A 13,490-nucleotide genomic window follows, 5' to 3' on the forward strand; every position below is an offset into this window, starting at 1 on the left:
TTTTGTTGTAACTGTCAGTATGTACCAAATGCTTTGAGGACACCTTATAAAATGAAATTGTAAGACAGTACTGTTCATATTCATAATGAGTCATGACACAGTTGTCCCTAAAATGAGTATCTTAATAACATACAGCAAGTCCATAATCAGTTTCCACACTACACCAAACTTGGAAACTTTATGTCAGCTCTCAGTTTCCGAACTAGAAATTTCCAATGTGTAAAAATAACAGTAATTGCTTCATTTTAACAATACATAAATATTATGTCCTTTCCCATGTTCCCATTATTGAAACTTAATACAGTAAATGTGCCAGAGTAAATTAAAACCAAACAACAAAGGGCTCTAACTAGCAAGAACTTCTGGCCTCTTCCTTCAATCATGAAGAAAAGGGGGCTTCTAGAGAAGAGACCCTACACAATGTTTAACTTATATGTAAGAGAATGGGGGGAGGGTGGATGGGGATTACCTGGGTTCTTATCTTCCTTTTGACCGAAGGCCCCACGGCTCAGATATAAAACAGAATTGCTCAGTGGGCTTAAACAGGGCAATTCAACAAGCAGTAGAACGAGGACTAACATATGAAAGCTGCTAACATCACAGATTTTCTCAAAATATCCATTACCCAGTGAATACCAAGCACACTGTAACCTCTACCTTTTTGTTTTATGGCAAGGAGGACCTGTAGCAGATTAGTTCTTGTGTTTTGAGGAGGTTATAGGTTAAAAGTTGGATATCAGAACAAAATTAAGCTTTAGTCAAGGTAGATAACTACAAACTATAAATATCCTTATTGCCTTTATCCAGGGATTACAAGCTTCATATAAGAGAACATCAGTTCATACCACAGTGAAGAATTTATTAGGGTATGAGAATGCATCTTTGCCTCAGTGAACTAGACCTTCTACATGTCTCAGTATTGGTGAAGCACCCCAACAGTAGATGCTTTCTCCTGCCCGCTCCTATAGAAAGTGGCTGAATAAGCAGCCCATTCAAAAGGATAACATGAGTGACCATCCTGATGATTTAAAATCCCTCATTCTCGTTTTATATTCAGACTACTCATTACTTGTCTTGCCTCATCTTATATTCAAAAAAGGGTAGGGAGCTTTCTTCAGGGCCTGGTCTTTCCATTAGTATACCTGGAACATACAAAACTCCAAGGGAGTATGAAGTTAAGGTTAGCTACAGGCTCTTTCAGTTTAAAGACAAACATATTTTCTACATTCTGTGGGAGAAAATAAGACAAGTTGATTCCTGCCTCTGCTCATTTAACATACAGGCAGATGGGTGTGCATCATTATAATGCACAAAGGCATCCAACTCCAAGTTACCCTCCAGAAGATGCCATCAGGGCAGCCTCAATATTTTGTGTTGGTCCCTCTCCCTGGGTAAACTATAAGAACCCATGGCAGACCCTAGCAGTAGGTACACACCTGTGGTGATCAGCACCTTCACCAGCCACCTGTGGAAGAGAAAAAAAGGCTTGGTATTGGTAGTGTGCATCACCAAGTACCAGCCAAGGTTAGTAATTGCCTGCAAGACTGCAGCATGTGTAGACATGTGGGATGTTCACTCGAAAGTAACCTGGGGTATCTGGAAACAGAATGAACACAGAGAACCTGACTTGTTTTCATGGGTGATAGCCCAAATGACGGTTTCTAAAGAGTACATTTTATTGAGATGGAGTCTTCCTAGATTTTGGTACTCAGAGGAGAAAAATTTTCAGCTACAAGTTCCACCACGCACCACACTTCACTAATTTACCAAACACTGTCCAAAAAGCCTTCCCTGATTTTCAAACACATTCCCATTCCTCTCCTCCAATCTCTCCTTGGCAACATGTTTATGCCTTCCAGCACATCAGAAGACATAGTAGTTTTGTATACTTGTCTTCTTTAGACAGCAAGTGCTCTGAAAGTAGGGACCTATCTTAATTACTCTGAGTACATGGTGGGCACTCAAAAGACTGCAGGATGAGACTACAGAACTCATCCTAACAAACCAGCAAGAACCAGACTTCTACTGCAGGGTCAGTCAAGTGAGCACTGGATTGGAATTCAGGAGACAGGGCCTTCTATTTCTATTACTTTGGTGAACTAAATTGGGACAGTCAACCTGTGATTCCCTGCCTTCATAAAAGTGAAGATAACTTTTCTGTAAAACTAAATCTATTTTAAAATAGTTTAAGTAAAACAAACAAGTTAAGGGGGGGAGCACACTACTACTTTTTATCTCAAAGGAACTTTCTAATTCAAACAGTCTAGCCAATGTTTTCAAGAGTCATAAAGTCAATCAGCCACCAAGATAAAGGTGATTATCAACACTGACCAGTTTCTTTATAACATTACATGTAAAGAGGAACTCTTTCAAGATAATCTCGGCTAAAATGCACCTACTAATTTCCTATTAACCTTTTTCCTTCTCAACTAAGACTTGATTCTAATGCCTACATGAAAAAAAATTCAACAAAATGTGTTTTCTGAGATCTCCCTCCCACACATTTCCCAGTTCCCTTAAATTTGTTCCACACAACCAGAACATCTCAATATCAGGAATAAAACCAGCTGCTTTTTTGGAAAAGCTTTGTATACTAGCCAGGGTGATCTTACTCACCCGTCCTACACTCCTAAGGGAACACGAGAAAAATGAGGTCAGGAATAGAACTGACCCACAGATCCAAAGTAAATTAAAGGGAAAATGGGAACTGAGTTTTATTTCTAAGGAACTGAAATTCAATTGTCACAAGACTTTCCTGCTGTTACACTGCTATGCATTTTCATACAACTTTCAAAATTTTAGGATGAGGTGACCATTTTTATCTAGGAGCTCAGACTCCCTCCTTCCTCTGACCCTTTTCTACTCATTCTAAAATTCTGATCCCAATCAATCTCTGTTTTCCCTAAGCGCAACTATACCCACTGATCAGGACTAATTAACAAGCTTTACCAAATTTCCTAATGTCTAGAATAACTGTCAATTTCACTAAGAACATAGTTGAACAAAAATGAGGCAAAAATGTTCCCTCATACCATACCTCTTACACAGACTGAACCAGTGTCTTACAAGTGAATACTGTATAGTCAAAGAACATAACACATGAAAACTCTATGACACCAAGGGTATATATACTGAATATTAACAACCTCCCTATGTATCTCTTACCCATGTGTATAAAAATAGGTGAAAGCATCCAGAGTGGGAGTGCCTCAAAACATGGTATCAAGCCAAAAAAAGTTTCTAGTGTATGGTGCTAGATAAAGTGATATAGAAATATTATGAATGCAGCCTCTTACGCCTCCTATTGCCAATAGCACCCAGACCTTCATTTTGACGCCTGGGAAAGGGTCGCTTACCTTCAATGTGCCGGCGCACTGTCCAGACAGCATTGGGGTTACCGGGTAGTTCAGAGACAGCCATTTCTGACACCTGACAGGAGAAGAGATAAATCACAGATCCAGTGAGCATGGAACTCAGCTCCCTGCTTACAACTACACTAGATAATAAAGTACCAAAGGCAGTGCTCACAGTATATGCTGGATTTAAAAAATGAAGCCATCTAGTCAAAAAAGAACATAAAAATGAAAGAGGGCCTGACCAGGTGGTGGTGCAGCGGATTGGGCGTCGGACTGGGACACGGAGGACCCAGGTTCGAAACCCCAAAGTCACCAGCTTGAGCCCCAGGTCGCTGGCTTGTGCAAGGGGTCACTTGGTCTACTGTAGCCCCCCAGTCAAGGCACATATGAGGAAGCAATCAATGAACAAGTAAGGAGCTTCAACAAAGAATTTATGCTTCTCATCTCTCTCTCTTCCTGTCTGTCCCTATCTTTCCCTTTCTGTCTCTGTTACAAAAAAAAGAAAAAAAGAGGGTGGAAGTATTGGCAATACCCATGCCAGATTTTAGCAAGAATTGATGAAATGCCTGGGAGGGTAGTTGTTGCATCCAAAACTAAATGCTTCCTTTGGGTGTGGCATGCCTGTACCCTACTCCAAGAGAGCATGTAGAAATGAATCACGCCATCTGAGTCAGCATTCCATTTCTTTCCCTAGATCCCAAAAGCCAAATCTCATCCCTCTTCATGGACCAATTTAAATGTCACATCCTTTAGGAAAAATCTTCCCTTATCCTCTTGGCCAGGGGTCTCAAACTCGCGGCCCGCCGAACAATTTTGTGCGGCCCGCAGACTAATCCACAAAGTTCAAAATATTAAATATTTACTGTTATGCCAGATCTTGAGCTAAGTGCTTTATGTGCAGTATCTTAAGAAATTCACACATTAATCCTTTAAGGCAGGTGCCGTTAAGCCCATTTTTCCAAGAGGAAACAAAAGCTTAGTAATAGCTATTAATTGCTTGAGTCAGAATTCAAAACCAAGGTCGTCTTGGCTGTACCCCAATAAAAATCTACAAAAACAGGTAATAAGGTTTCTAGTTTGTCAAACCCAAGCTCTGAAAGCAAACTACATAAAGATTTTCATCTACTTCCGCCTGGAGTTCAAGTAAATGCCCACAGAGGGTGCCCGGCACAGACAGGGCAAGACCATTTCCTGAGTAAGACCCATAAGGCCTGCCTCTCTGGAGACCCTGAGAGCCCCACAGTGCTAGCTCTTCCCTATGTGGTTACATTATGGTCCCCTTTATGTGGCTCGTGAACACAACTTTCTCTAGTCTCCTTTTCTAAAAACCCTTTATTATGCCATAATCTTGCTCTAGTCAGTGAATGTTCTTAATGTTGCTGTTTCAAGATTGGAATTTTTTTAAATTTATGAAACACACAAATATTCTTAAAAAATCAAAACACACACACACATCCACATAGACACACACGCTTTGCTATGTGGCTTCTGATGTTTAAATTTTGAAAATAAAAATTAAAACTTCAAAAAAATAAATAAGATATCTTTAACTACTATAAAAAAATAAATTCCAAGGCATCTGCTAAAGGGTCAACTCTAAAATCAAAAGGAGGCCCTGGCTGGTTGGCTTGGTGGTAGAGCGTCAACCTGGCGTGCGGGGGTCCCGGGTTCGATTCCCGGCCAGGGCACACAGGAGAGGTGCCCATCTGCTTCTCCACCCCTCCCCCTCTCCTTCCTCTCTGTCTCTCTCTTCCCCTCCCGCAGCCGAGGATCCATTGGAGCAGAGATGGCCTGGGCGCTGGGGATGACTCCTTGGCCTCTGCCCCAGGCGCTGGAGTGGCTCTGGTTGCGACAGAACGACGCCCCAGAGGGGCAGAACATCGCCCCCTGGTGGGCAGAGCATCACCCCTGGTGGGCGTGCTGGGTGGATCCCAGTCAGGCGCATGCGGGAGTCTGTCTGGCTGTCTCTCCCTGTTTCCGGCTTCATAAAAATACAAAAAAAAAAAAAAAAAAATCAAAAGGATAAGTGGGACTTGAGAGGGTAAATTTTGAATTTTGAATGTTGATGTCACCTAAAAAGTCCAACAAATGAAGGGTTCATTAAATATACTCTGATCCATACCTTGGTGGAAAAGTATAAAAAATTAAGTATGATGGAACTTAAGAGCACATAGCAATAAGAAATAAATATAATAAGATATAAAAATATATACCCAGTATTAAAATAGTTAAAAATGTTAATTAAGTATCTGAAAACTTTGAAGACCAAGACAGAAGGAAATGGAGCAAAATGTTCCATGCAGATTTCCTAATTTCCATGTTAAGCGTTGTCAGCCTGGAACTAGCAGACATGTTTTCCACCTTTTATCCCCATTTGCCAGTTTTAAAAAATGTTGTACTAACTCATTAAGGAATAGGAAGTTTAAACTCTATATAAACTTTATAGTAAAGCCACAGGCTGCTTTATCAATGCTTCCTTCCAAACCCTGAAGATGATCTAGAAATTCCAATTTTACCTCAAGTCCATGCCTCAAGACTCTCAGAGATGACCGGGGTCCTCTACCACAGGCCACATACAGCTGTGGAGTGTCTTCATTCGCCAGATCAGCTATCTGCAGGGAAAAAAAAGTTTACTTGTGCCACGTTTTCACTGATCCCTGATTATTCTCAGGGAGCAAAACACTTTTTAGTTTATAAAGCTTGTATGTTGGCTACTGGCCTGGAGGGCATGAAGAAAAAGCCTGAATGTTCCAAAAAACAAACCAGTTGGAAGGCTGGTTTTACCAAGTAACAAAAAGCTGTACTAGTTAAGTTAGTGAAACTTTTTTTTTTTTAGTTAGAGATTAAAAATGTTATATAACCTCCAACTGAAATTTAGCATTTCCTTCCAAATATAAACTATAATCTTATCAGTATCTGTGACTTGAACAGTAAAACTACATTTATTCCTATAATTTTAAAATTCACAAATACTTCAATTACTTCCCACATCACTACTATAAAACTATTTGTTGGCCCTGACAGTGGTGCAGTGAGTATAGCGTTGACTCAGAACATCAAGGATGCTAATTCGAAACCAAAGGTCACCAGCTTGAGGCCCCAGTCAAGGCACATAAAAGCAATCAATGCACAAGTAAATGAAGCAACAAGTTGATGCTTCTCTCTCTCTCTCTCTCTAAAAAAAAAAATTGTATTAATTAGGTCTACTGTGACTGCACATGATCACAGATGTCCCTATGATATAGCTGACCTAAACAATTAACGGGCTCTGCACCTGGCTGTTTGCTTCCAAACCCCGAAGATGACCTAGACCAAATGGAGGAGGTATGTTCTCGTACTGGCATCCCAAACATCTAGTTGCTGGTTTCCGGTACAATTATTTGTTGATCAATATATTAAAACTGACCAGTCATTTGTATTATAGTTTTGTCAAACTGGACAGTTAAATGAAAACTTTTGACTGCCTAGAAGGCACTGCACCCTATTTTAAGATGAGGGAGCATGTTAGCTGAGCTTATATGACCTTAAAACAGTGATCTCTTAAAAATTTAGCTCTATTTTATTTATTTTTTATTTGCTTTTTTAAAAAGCAAAAGAGACAGAGGGACAGAAAGGGAGATAAGAAGCATTAGTTCATAGTTGCAGCACCTTATTTGTTCATTGACTGCTTTCTCATGTGTGCTTTAACCAGGAGGCTCCAGTCAAGCCAGTGACCCCTTACTCAAGCCAGCACCCTCAGGGTTTTGAATCTGGGTCCTCAGCACAGCAGGCTGATGCTCTATCCTCTGAGCCACCACCTGGTCAGGCTAGCTCACCTATTTTAAATATACTATCTTATTTAAAGCCTTAATAAAAAAGCACATACATTCACTTTTTTCATAACTTAGTATTTTGCTAAGATAGAAAATTTAGAGAGGGGATCCAGATACCTCACCTGGCTAAGAAATCCACAGCACAAAAAAAATGCATATAGCCCTGCTGCTAATACCTAAATTCCCTCTTAATTTTATTCTTAAACTACCAACTATCTACAAAATTATTTCCTCAAATTCCAATGAAAGAGGAAGAGAAGCTAAATTAGAAAATACTTATTTTCTATTGTCCTGAAGACTGATCCTTTCTCAAAAATAAAAACAGGCCCTGACCGGTTGGCTCAGTGGTAGAGCATCGGCTGGGCATGTGAATGTCCCAGGGTCATTTCCAGTCAAGGCACACAGGAGAAGCTAGCATCTGCTTCTCTACCCCTCCCCCTCTCATTTTTCTCTCTCTCTCCCTCTCCTGAAGCCATGGCTCAATTGGAGCAAGTTGACCCTGGGTGCTGAGGATGGCTCCTCAGTCTCTGCCTCAGGCACTAAGAAAAGCTTGGTTGCTGAGCAACAGAGTATCTGCCCAGATGGGCAGAGCATCACCCTCTAGGGGGCTTGCCAGGTGGATCCCGGTTGGGGAACATGCAGGAGTCTGTCTCTGCCTCCCCTCTTCCCACTGAATAAAAAATAATAAATAAACAAATAACAGTAGTAGTTAATTTCAGAATGATCAATTTCACCAGGAAAAGTACCTGAATGCCGACTTGTTCCCCCAGCACTCACTAAACAAACCTCTGTCCCACTAGAAGTGTGATCAAGTAGACAAGGTAGGAGATCCCTTATGGTCACTCACACCCCAGCAATCTAGGACACAGAGGCATGGTAAAATTCCTGCTCAACTGAGCACCAGTAGTAGGGGATGCAACCCCCAGCCACCTGTTTCCTTCTTGAGGATATGATTAAAAATTCCTGTTACTGCCCGATTCTAGTATCTAGAGTATTTTGAGGAAATGAATGTTAAAAATATGACAAATACAGGTATTCGTAGACTGTTAAGTGATAAAAGGCCAATTTCTGAATACTATAAAGTATATGTGCCCATTCACATAAAAAAGAAAAATATGGGCCCTGGCCGGTTGGCTCAGCGGTAGAGCGTCGGCCTAGCGAGCGGAGGACCCGGGTTTGATTCCCGGCAGGGCACATAGGAGAAGCGCCCATTTGCTTCTCCACCCCTCCGCCGCGCCTTCCTCTCTGTCTCTCTCTTCCCCTCCCGCAGCCAGGGCTCCATTGGAGCAAAGATGGCCCGGGCGCTGGGGATGGCTCTGTGGCCTCTGCCCCAGGCGCTAGAGTGGCTCTGGTCGCAACATGGCGACACCCAGGAGGGTCGCAACATGGCGACGCCCAGGATGGGCAGAGCATCGCCCCCTGGTGGACAGAGCGTCGCCCCTGGTGGGCGTGCCGGGTGGATCCCGGTCGGGCGCATGCGGGAGTCTGTCTGACTGTCTCTCCCTGTTTCTAGCTTCAGAAAAATGCAAAAAAAAAAAAAAAAGAAAAAAAAAAAAAGAAAAAAAGAAAAATATGCCTGATAAAGCATCAACCTGGAATGCTGAGGTTGCCAGTTCGAAACCCTGGGCTTATCTAGTCAAGGCACATACAACAAGTAATAGATGAACAACTAAAGTGAAGCAACTATGAGTTACTATTTCTTGCTTCACCCCTCATACTCCCATAAAAATCAATAAATAAAGTCTAGAAAAAAAAAAACGTATATATACATGTTTGTTTGTCAGATGTGTACGCTTATATGTACAGAGACAACGCCTGGAAGCAGTCACAAGTTGTCAACAGGAGCAAGCTCAGTGGAGTGGGCGGTTGAAAAGATTAGGAATAAGACTTTTAACATTTTGTATGATTTCAATTTTTACCCTAAATATGAATTTTATAATTAACAGCAAAAAATAACCCCAAGAATTTATGTAATGTTTTTTAGTTCCCCAACTTCTACTTTACAACTCTGGTGATTCTAGACATGCTGACAAACCTGACGCTTAGACTAGACCTTAATTTAACTGGATTTAAAACTTTAAATTCGTTCACACTCAAAAACAATTGGCTGGCACTGCTCATTTTGGAGGTAACTGGAAAGGACCCACACCTGGCAAAATAAAATGGGAGAGAGGCTGTCCAACTCATCGACCAGCACTAGGTTTTTGAGTGGTCTTGGCTGAAAGAAGAATGTGTCTCCTTCTTCTAGAGGCATGGCAGATGAAAACTCGGGTTCTTCGTCATCATCTCCAAGATGTGCAATTTGATATAAGTAACTGTGGAGAAGCAAGCACGACATTAGTTAAAACATTTCTGTCTGAAGGTAATGATTGGCATCGATATTAATGCTCATAAAGGCACTTTATAAGTATCTAATACAAATTACAGCATGCATTTTTTTAAATAACATGCATTTTTTAGTCAGCATCTATAGTTTAAAATCTCTGCTTATCTGAATGAAGTTTTCCCTTTCTTTTTTAAGAGTATAAAGCATGAAAAAAGCCTGACCAGGTGGTGGCGCAGTGGATAGAGTGTCGAGCTGGGATGTAGAGGACCCAGGTTCAAGAACCCAAGATCGCCATCTTGAGCATAGGCTCACCAGCTTGAGCCCAAGGTCACTGGCTCAAGCAAGGGGTCACTCGGTCTGCTGTAGCCCCCCAGTCAAGGCACATATGAGAAATCAATCAATGAACAACTAAGGAGCCGCAATGAAGAATTAATGTTTCTCATCTAATCTCTCTCCCTTCCCGTCTGTCTGTCCCTATCTACCCCTCTCTGACTCTCTGCCAAAAAAAAAAAAAAAAGGGCATGTAAAAAATACCCTTAGCATCGTAGTGGTTAAAAGCACTGGGCTTCCTCGGAAGTGCTTGGGTTTGAAGCCCGTCTCTTCCTCTTATTAGTAGCCACATTACTTTAGGCTTATTCAGCTCTCTGTACCTCACTTGCCTCATTTATAAAATGAAATAATAGTACCTTCTTACAGAATTCTGAGTACTTATAAACAGTGCATGGCACCTAATAAGTATCATGTTAGTCAAATACAATAAAATATAGAAGAAATCCAAAGAAAATTTATAACCATTTCTTATTTTAATAAAAAACCAGGCAAATCTGTCAAAAAACAAAAATTGATGGTGACTTTACAGAAAAAAGTATGCAGACATTATTATTCACCAAACAAAACATAAACATGTCCAAAGGCAATAAACAATAAAATCTGTCCTCTGGCTAATAATGCTTATTAATGAAACGATTCAAAATCAAACCATAAAAAAGAAAGCAATTTGAGAATATTCTATAACAATGTCATCATAACTTGAACAATGAGCTTTAGGGAAGCAGCTCAATTAAAATAAAACATCAAACAACTGGTCATGTTTATTCTTTAAGTACTATATCAGACCCTCAATACAGAGCACTTTGAAAAATATCCAATACAGCTTTTTAGAAGCAGAATGACTAAATCAGTGTCTGAAATACAGAAGATATTCAATAAACCTCAGCATTTAACACTTTTGGTAAACATATCAAATTGTATACTAAACTATGGAAAAGCAAAAAGTTATTATCCTTGAAAAATTTACAAAAAGCAGTAAGAAGAGAGGACACACATAAAAAATTAACACTAAGTAGTTCAATGAATATTTATTCAATAAAGTATCCTGCAAAAACTTCAGGAGATCACTTCTAAAGCGATGCAACCACCCACAGGTATAGATCAAAGCCACTGAAGTAGAGAAAAATAATTAACAGAAAGAATGTAAAAGGAAAGGAGGGCAAAACTTTTGTTTTCAAGAAACTAAAACATTCTATGAAAACCTCTCTGGCCCTGAAGCCACATCTCCCTCCTGTACTTATTATAGTAATCAGGGTGAACTAAGATAATAAAAGGATTACTCACTGGTTTCCAAATTCCGATGCTACAAAAAGGAAGCCTGTTTTAAGCACACACATGGCAGCGGCAACAGGTACAGTATCAAAATACTTGAGCCGGATCTCAGTAACCTAGAGTGAAAAGAGAAAAAGACTATTGCGTAGGCAAGCGAAGGTAAGTTGGGCCACGAAGGGAGCCCAGTATCATGAGATAGTGTAAGCACAGTAGCAAATTCAATACTGTAGTCTTTGCCCCCCTCTAACTATGGTCTGCTTACCATATCTTCATCTGTCTCTAAAGTGATCTTGAAGATATCTCCCTGCTCAGTTTGGGCCAAAAAGAAGAACATTGATTTGGTCTTATGGGTGGCAGAGCAGACAAAAATCATTCCTCTTTCAGGGTCATCCAGGTCATTCTAGCAAAATCAAATATATAACCAACATCTTAGAAATGAGTACTTATACTGGAATTCACCTTACCAACAAAGATTATACAAGCTACCCATGGCCTAAAGGCACCTGGAGCTTCTATACAAGCCTTGACCCATAGCAGCCTGCTAGCCATGACAATAAAACACAATATCTAAAAATTCTTCTCTGCTATACATATATAACAAAGGTTGAATACCAAAAATAGCTATAATTCCACTCTACATCCTAAATCAGGTCTGTAAGGCAAAAATTATCTCCAGAGAAAAATGTTAGAAAAGACAAAGTTTTAAAAAGTCATAATTTTATACTGTGGATTAAACTTATGCTTCCACAACACTAAACCATCAACTTCCTTTTTTTTTTTTAATTTTTTTAAATTTTATTTTATTTATTCATTTTAGAGAGGAGAGAGAGAGAGGAAAGAGAGAAGGGGGGAGTAGCGGAAAGCATCAATTCCCATATGTGCCTTGACCAGGCAAGCCCAGGGTTTCAAACTGGCGACCTCAGCATTTCCAGGTCGACGCTTTATCCACTGCGCCACCACAGGTCAGGCAACTTCCTTGATTCCTAAGAAGCATTCCCTTTGCTTTGATTTTTGGATTTTTTTGTGTTGCCAACATTTTGTATTTTTCTCATTGAATAAACTCTTCAAAGGCAAAAATGTTTTGTCTTTGTAGCCCCAAAGCCAAATACAGTGCTCGCCAGTTATATGTTCAATAAATGTCTGACCAACCAAACTGAATTATATTTTCTAGCCCTTACCGAGAAGATTTTTACTTGCCAAATTTCTTTTCAAGTTTTCTAAAATTGATGGGCTTTCATTCAGAAACCATGTATTAGAGAGAATAACTCCTGAAAGGTTTAACTCCAGGCTATAAATTAATATTAAAAAGATAACTAACCTGAAGCTGAAAGGAGATTGAGGAAGCAAAGCTGAAACAAGATTTACTATGTGGGCCCTGGCCAGTTGGCTCAGTGGAAGAGCGTCGGCCTAAAGTGCAGGAGTCCCAGGTTCGATTCCCAGCCAAGGCACACAGGAGAAGCGTCCATCTGCTTCTCCACCCCTCTCCTTCCTCTCTGTCTCTCTCTTCCCCTCCCGCAGCCGAAGCTCCATTGGAGCAAAGGTGGCCTGGCGCTGGGGATGGCTCTATGGCCTCTGCCTCAGGCGCTAGAATGGTTCTGGTTGCAACAGAGCAATGCCCCAGATGGGCAGAGCATCGCTGCCTGGTAGGCATGCCGGGTGGATCCCGATTGGGCGCATGTGGGAGTCTGTCTGACTGCCTCCCCGTTTCCAACTTCAGAAAAATACAAAAAGATTTACTATGTTGATAACTACTAATGCTGGGAACACAGAAGGTTATATTCTACTTTGTATATAACTAATAATTCCCATAGTAAACTGTTAAAATTAAAAGCAATAAAACACCATTTTCAACCGCCAAAGCAGCAGCTGATTAAGGGGAAAATCACTGGGTGGGAAGATTCTGGGGAAAAAGACCTTTACCCAGTCTGAAAGTTCACCACCAGATTCCAAACAGGGCATGAAAAGAAAAAAAAGTACCTTTACAGCGAAGAGGGCAGAAACACACCAACCTAACAATGATTTAGTACCACCAATGAGACAAACCAACATTGTACGCCCCTAACATGATTTAGTGGGAAATATATCTCCACCTACATAATAAACCTATTAAAAATATTAACCTGGATACAACCATGAGGGGAGGATTATGGGACAGACTATATGAAAACTAGCCCAGCCTTTTAAAAAATGTCACTATCATAGAAGACCAAAACAAAATTGAGAAGAAAATAAAAGAGACTAAAATAATTGCATTACACAAAATGGTAAATTTGAGGGGCATGAGATTGGTAGTGTGGTTATGCATGAAAATATCCTTAGCCTTAGGAGCCACATCTTAGACTCTCATCTGCAACTTACTTTCAAATGGTTTGGTCTCAAAGTTTAGATGCACAT

General features: G+C 40.4%; 1 protein-coding gene and 1 non-coding gene across 2 annotated transcripts in view; both read right to left on the reverse strand.

Annotated features, from left to right (window-relative positions):
* The window catches only part of SF3B3 (splicing factor 3b subunit 3), a 44,587-nt gene that overhangs the window by 21,775 nt on the left and 9,322 nt on the right, over positions 1-13,490 (reverse strand). The window contains exons 7-11 of the mRNA XM_066242809.1: positions 11,359-11,496; positions 11,109-11,212; positions 9,318-9,483; positions 5,873-5,968; positions 3,357-3,429 (exon numbers count right to left, since the gene is read on the reverse strand). Coding sequence (XP_066098906.1) covers positions 3,357-3,429; positions 5,873-5,968; positions 9,318-9,483; positions 11,109-11,212; positions 11,359-11,496 — 577 coding nt within the window. The remainder of the gene's footprint in view (positions 1-3,356; positions 3,430-5,872; positions 5,969-9,317; positions 9,484-11,108; positions 11,213-11,358; positions 11,497-13,490) is intronic.
* Positions 11,734-11,822, reverse strand: LOC136313829 (small nucleolar RNA SNORD111). The gene has a single exon (XR_010727256.1). It is a non-coding gene; the product is annotated as a small nucleolar RNA SNORD111 (small nucleolar RNA).

Source organism: Saccopteryx bilineata, chromosome 9 (assembly GCF_036850765.1).
Source record: "Saccopteryx bilineata isolate mSacBil1 chromosome 9, mSacBil1_pri_phased_curated, whole genome shotgun sequence".
NCBI lineage: Eukaryota > Metazoa > Chordata > Mammalia > Chiroptera > Emballonuridae > Saccopteryx > Saccopteryx bilineata.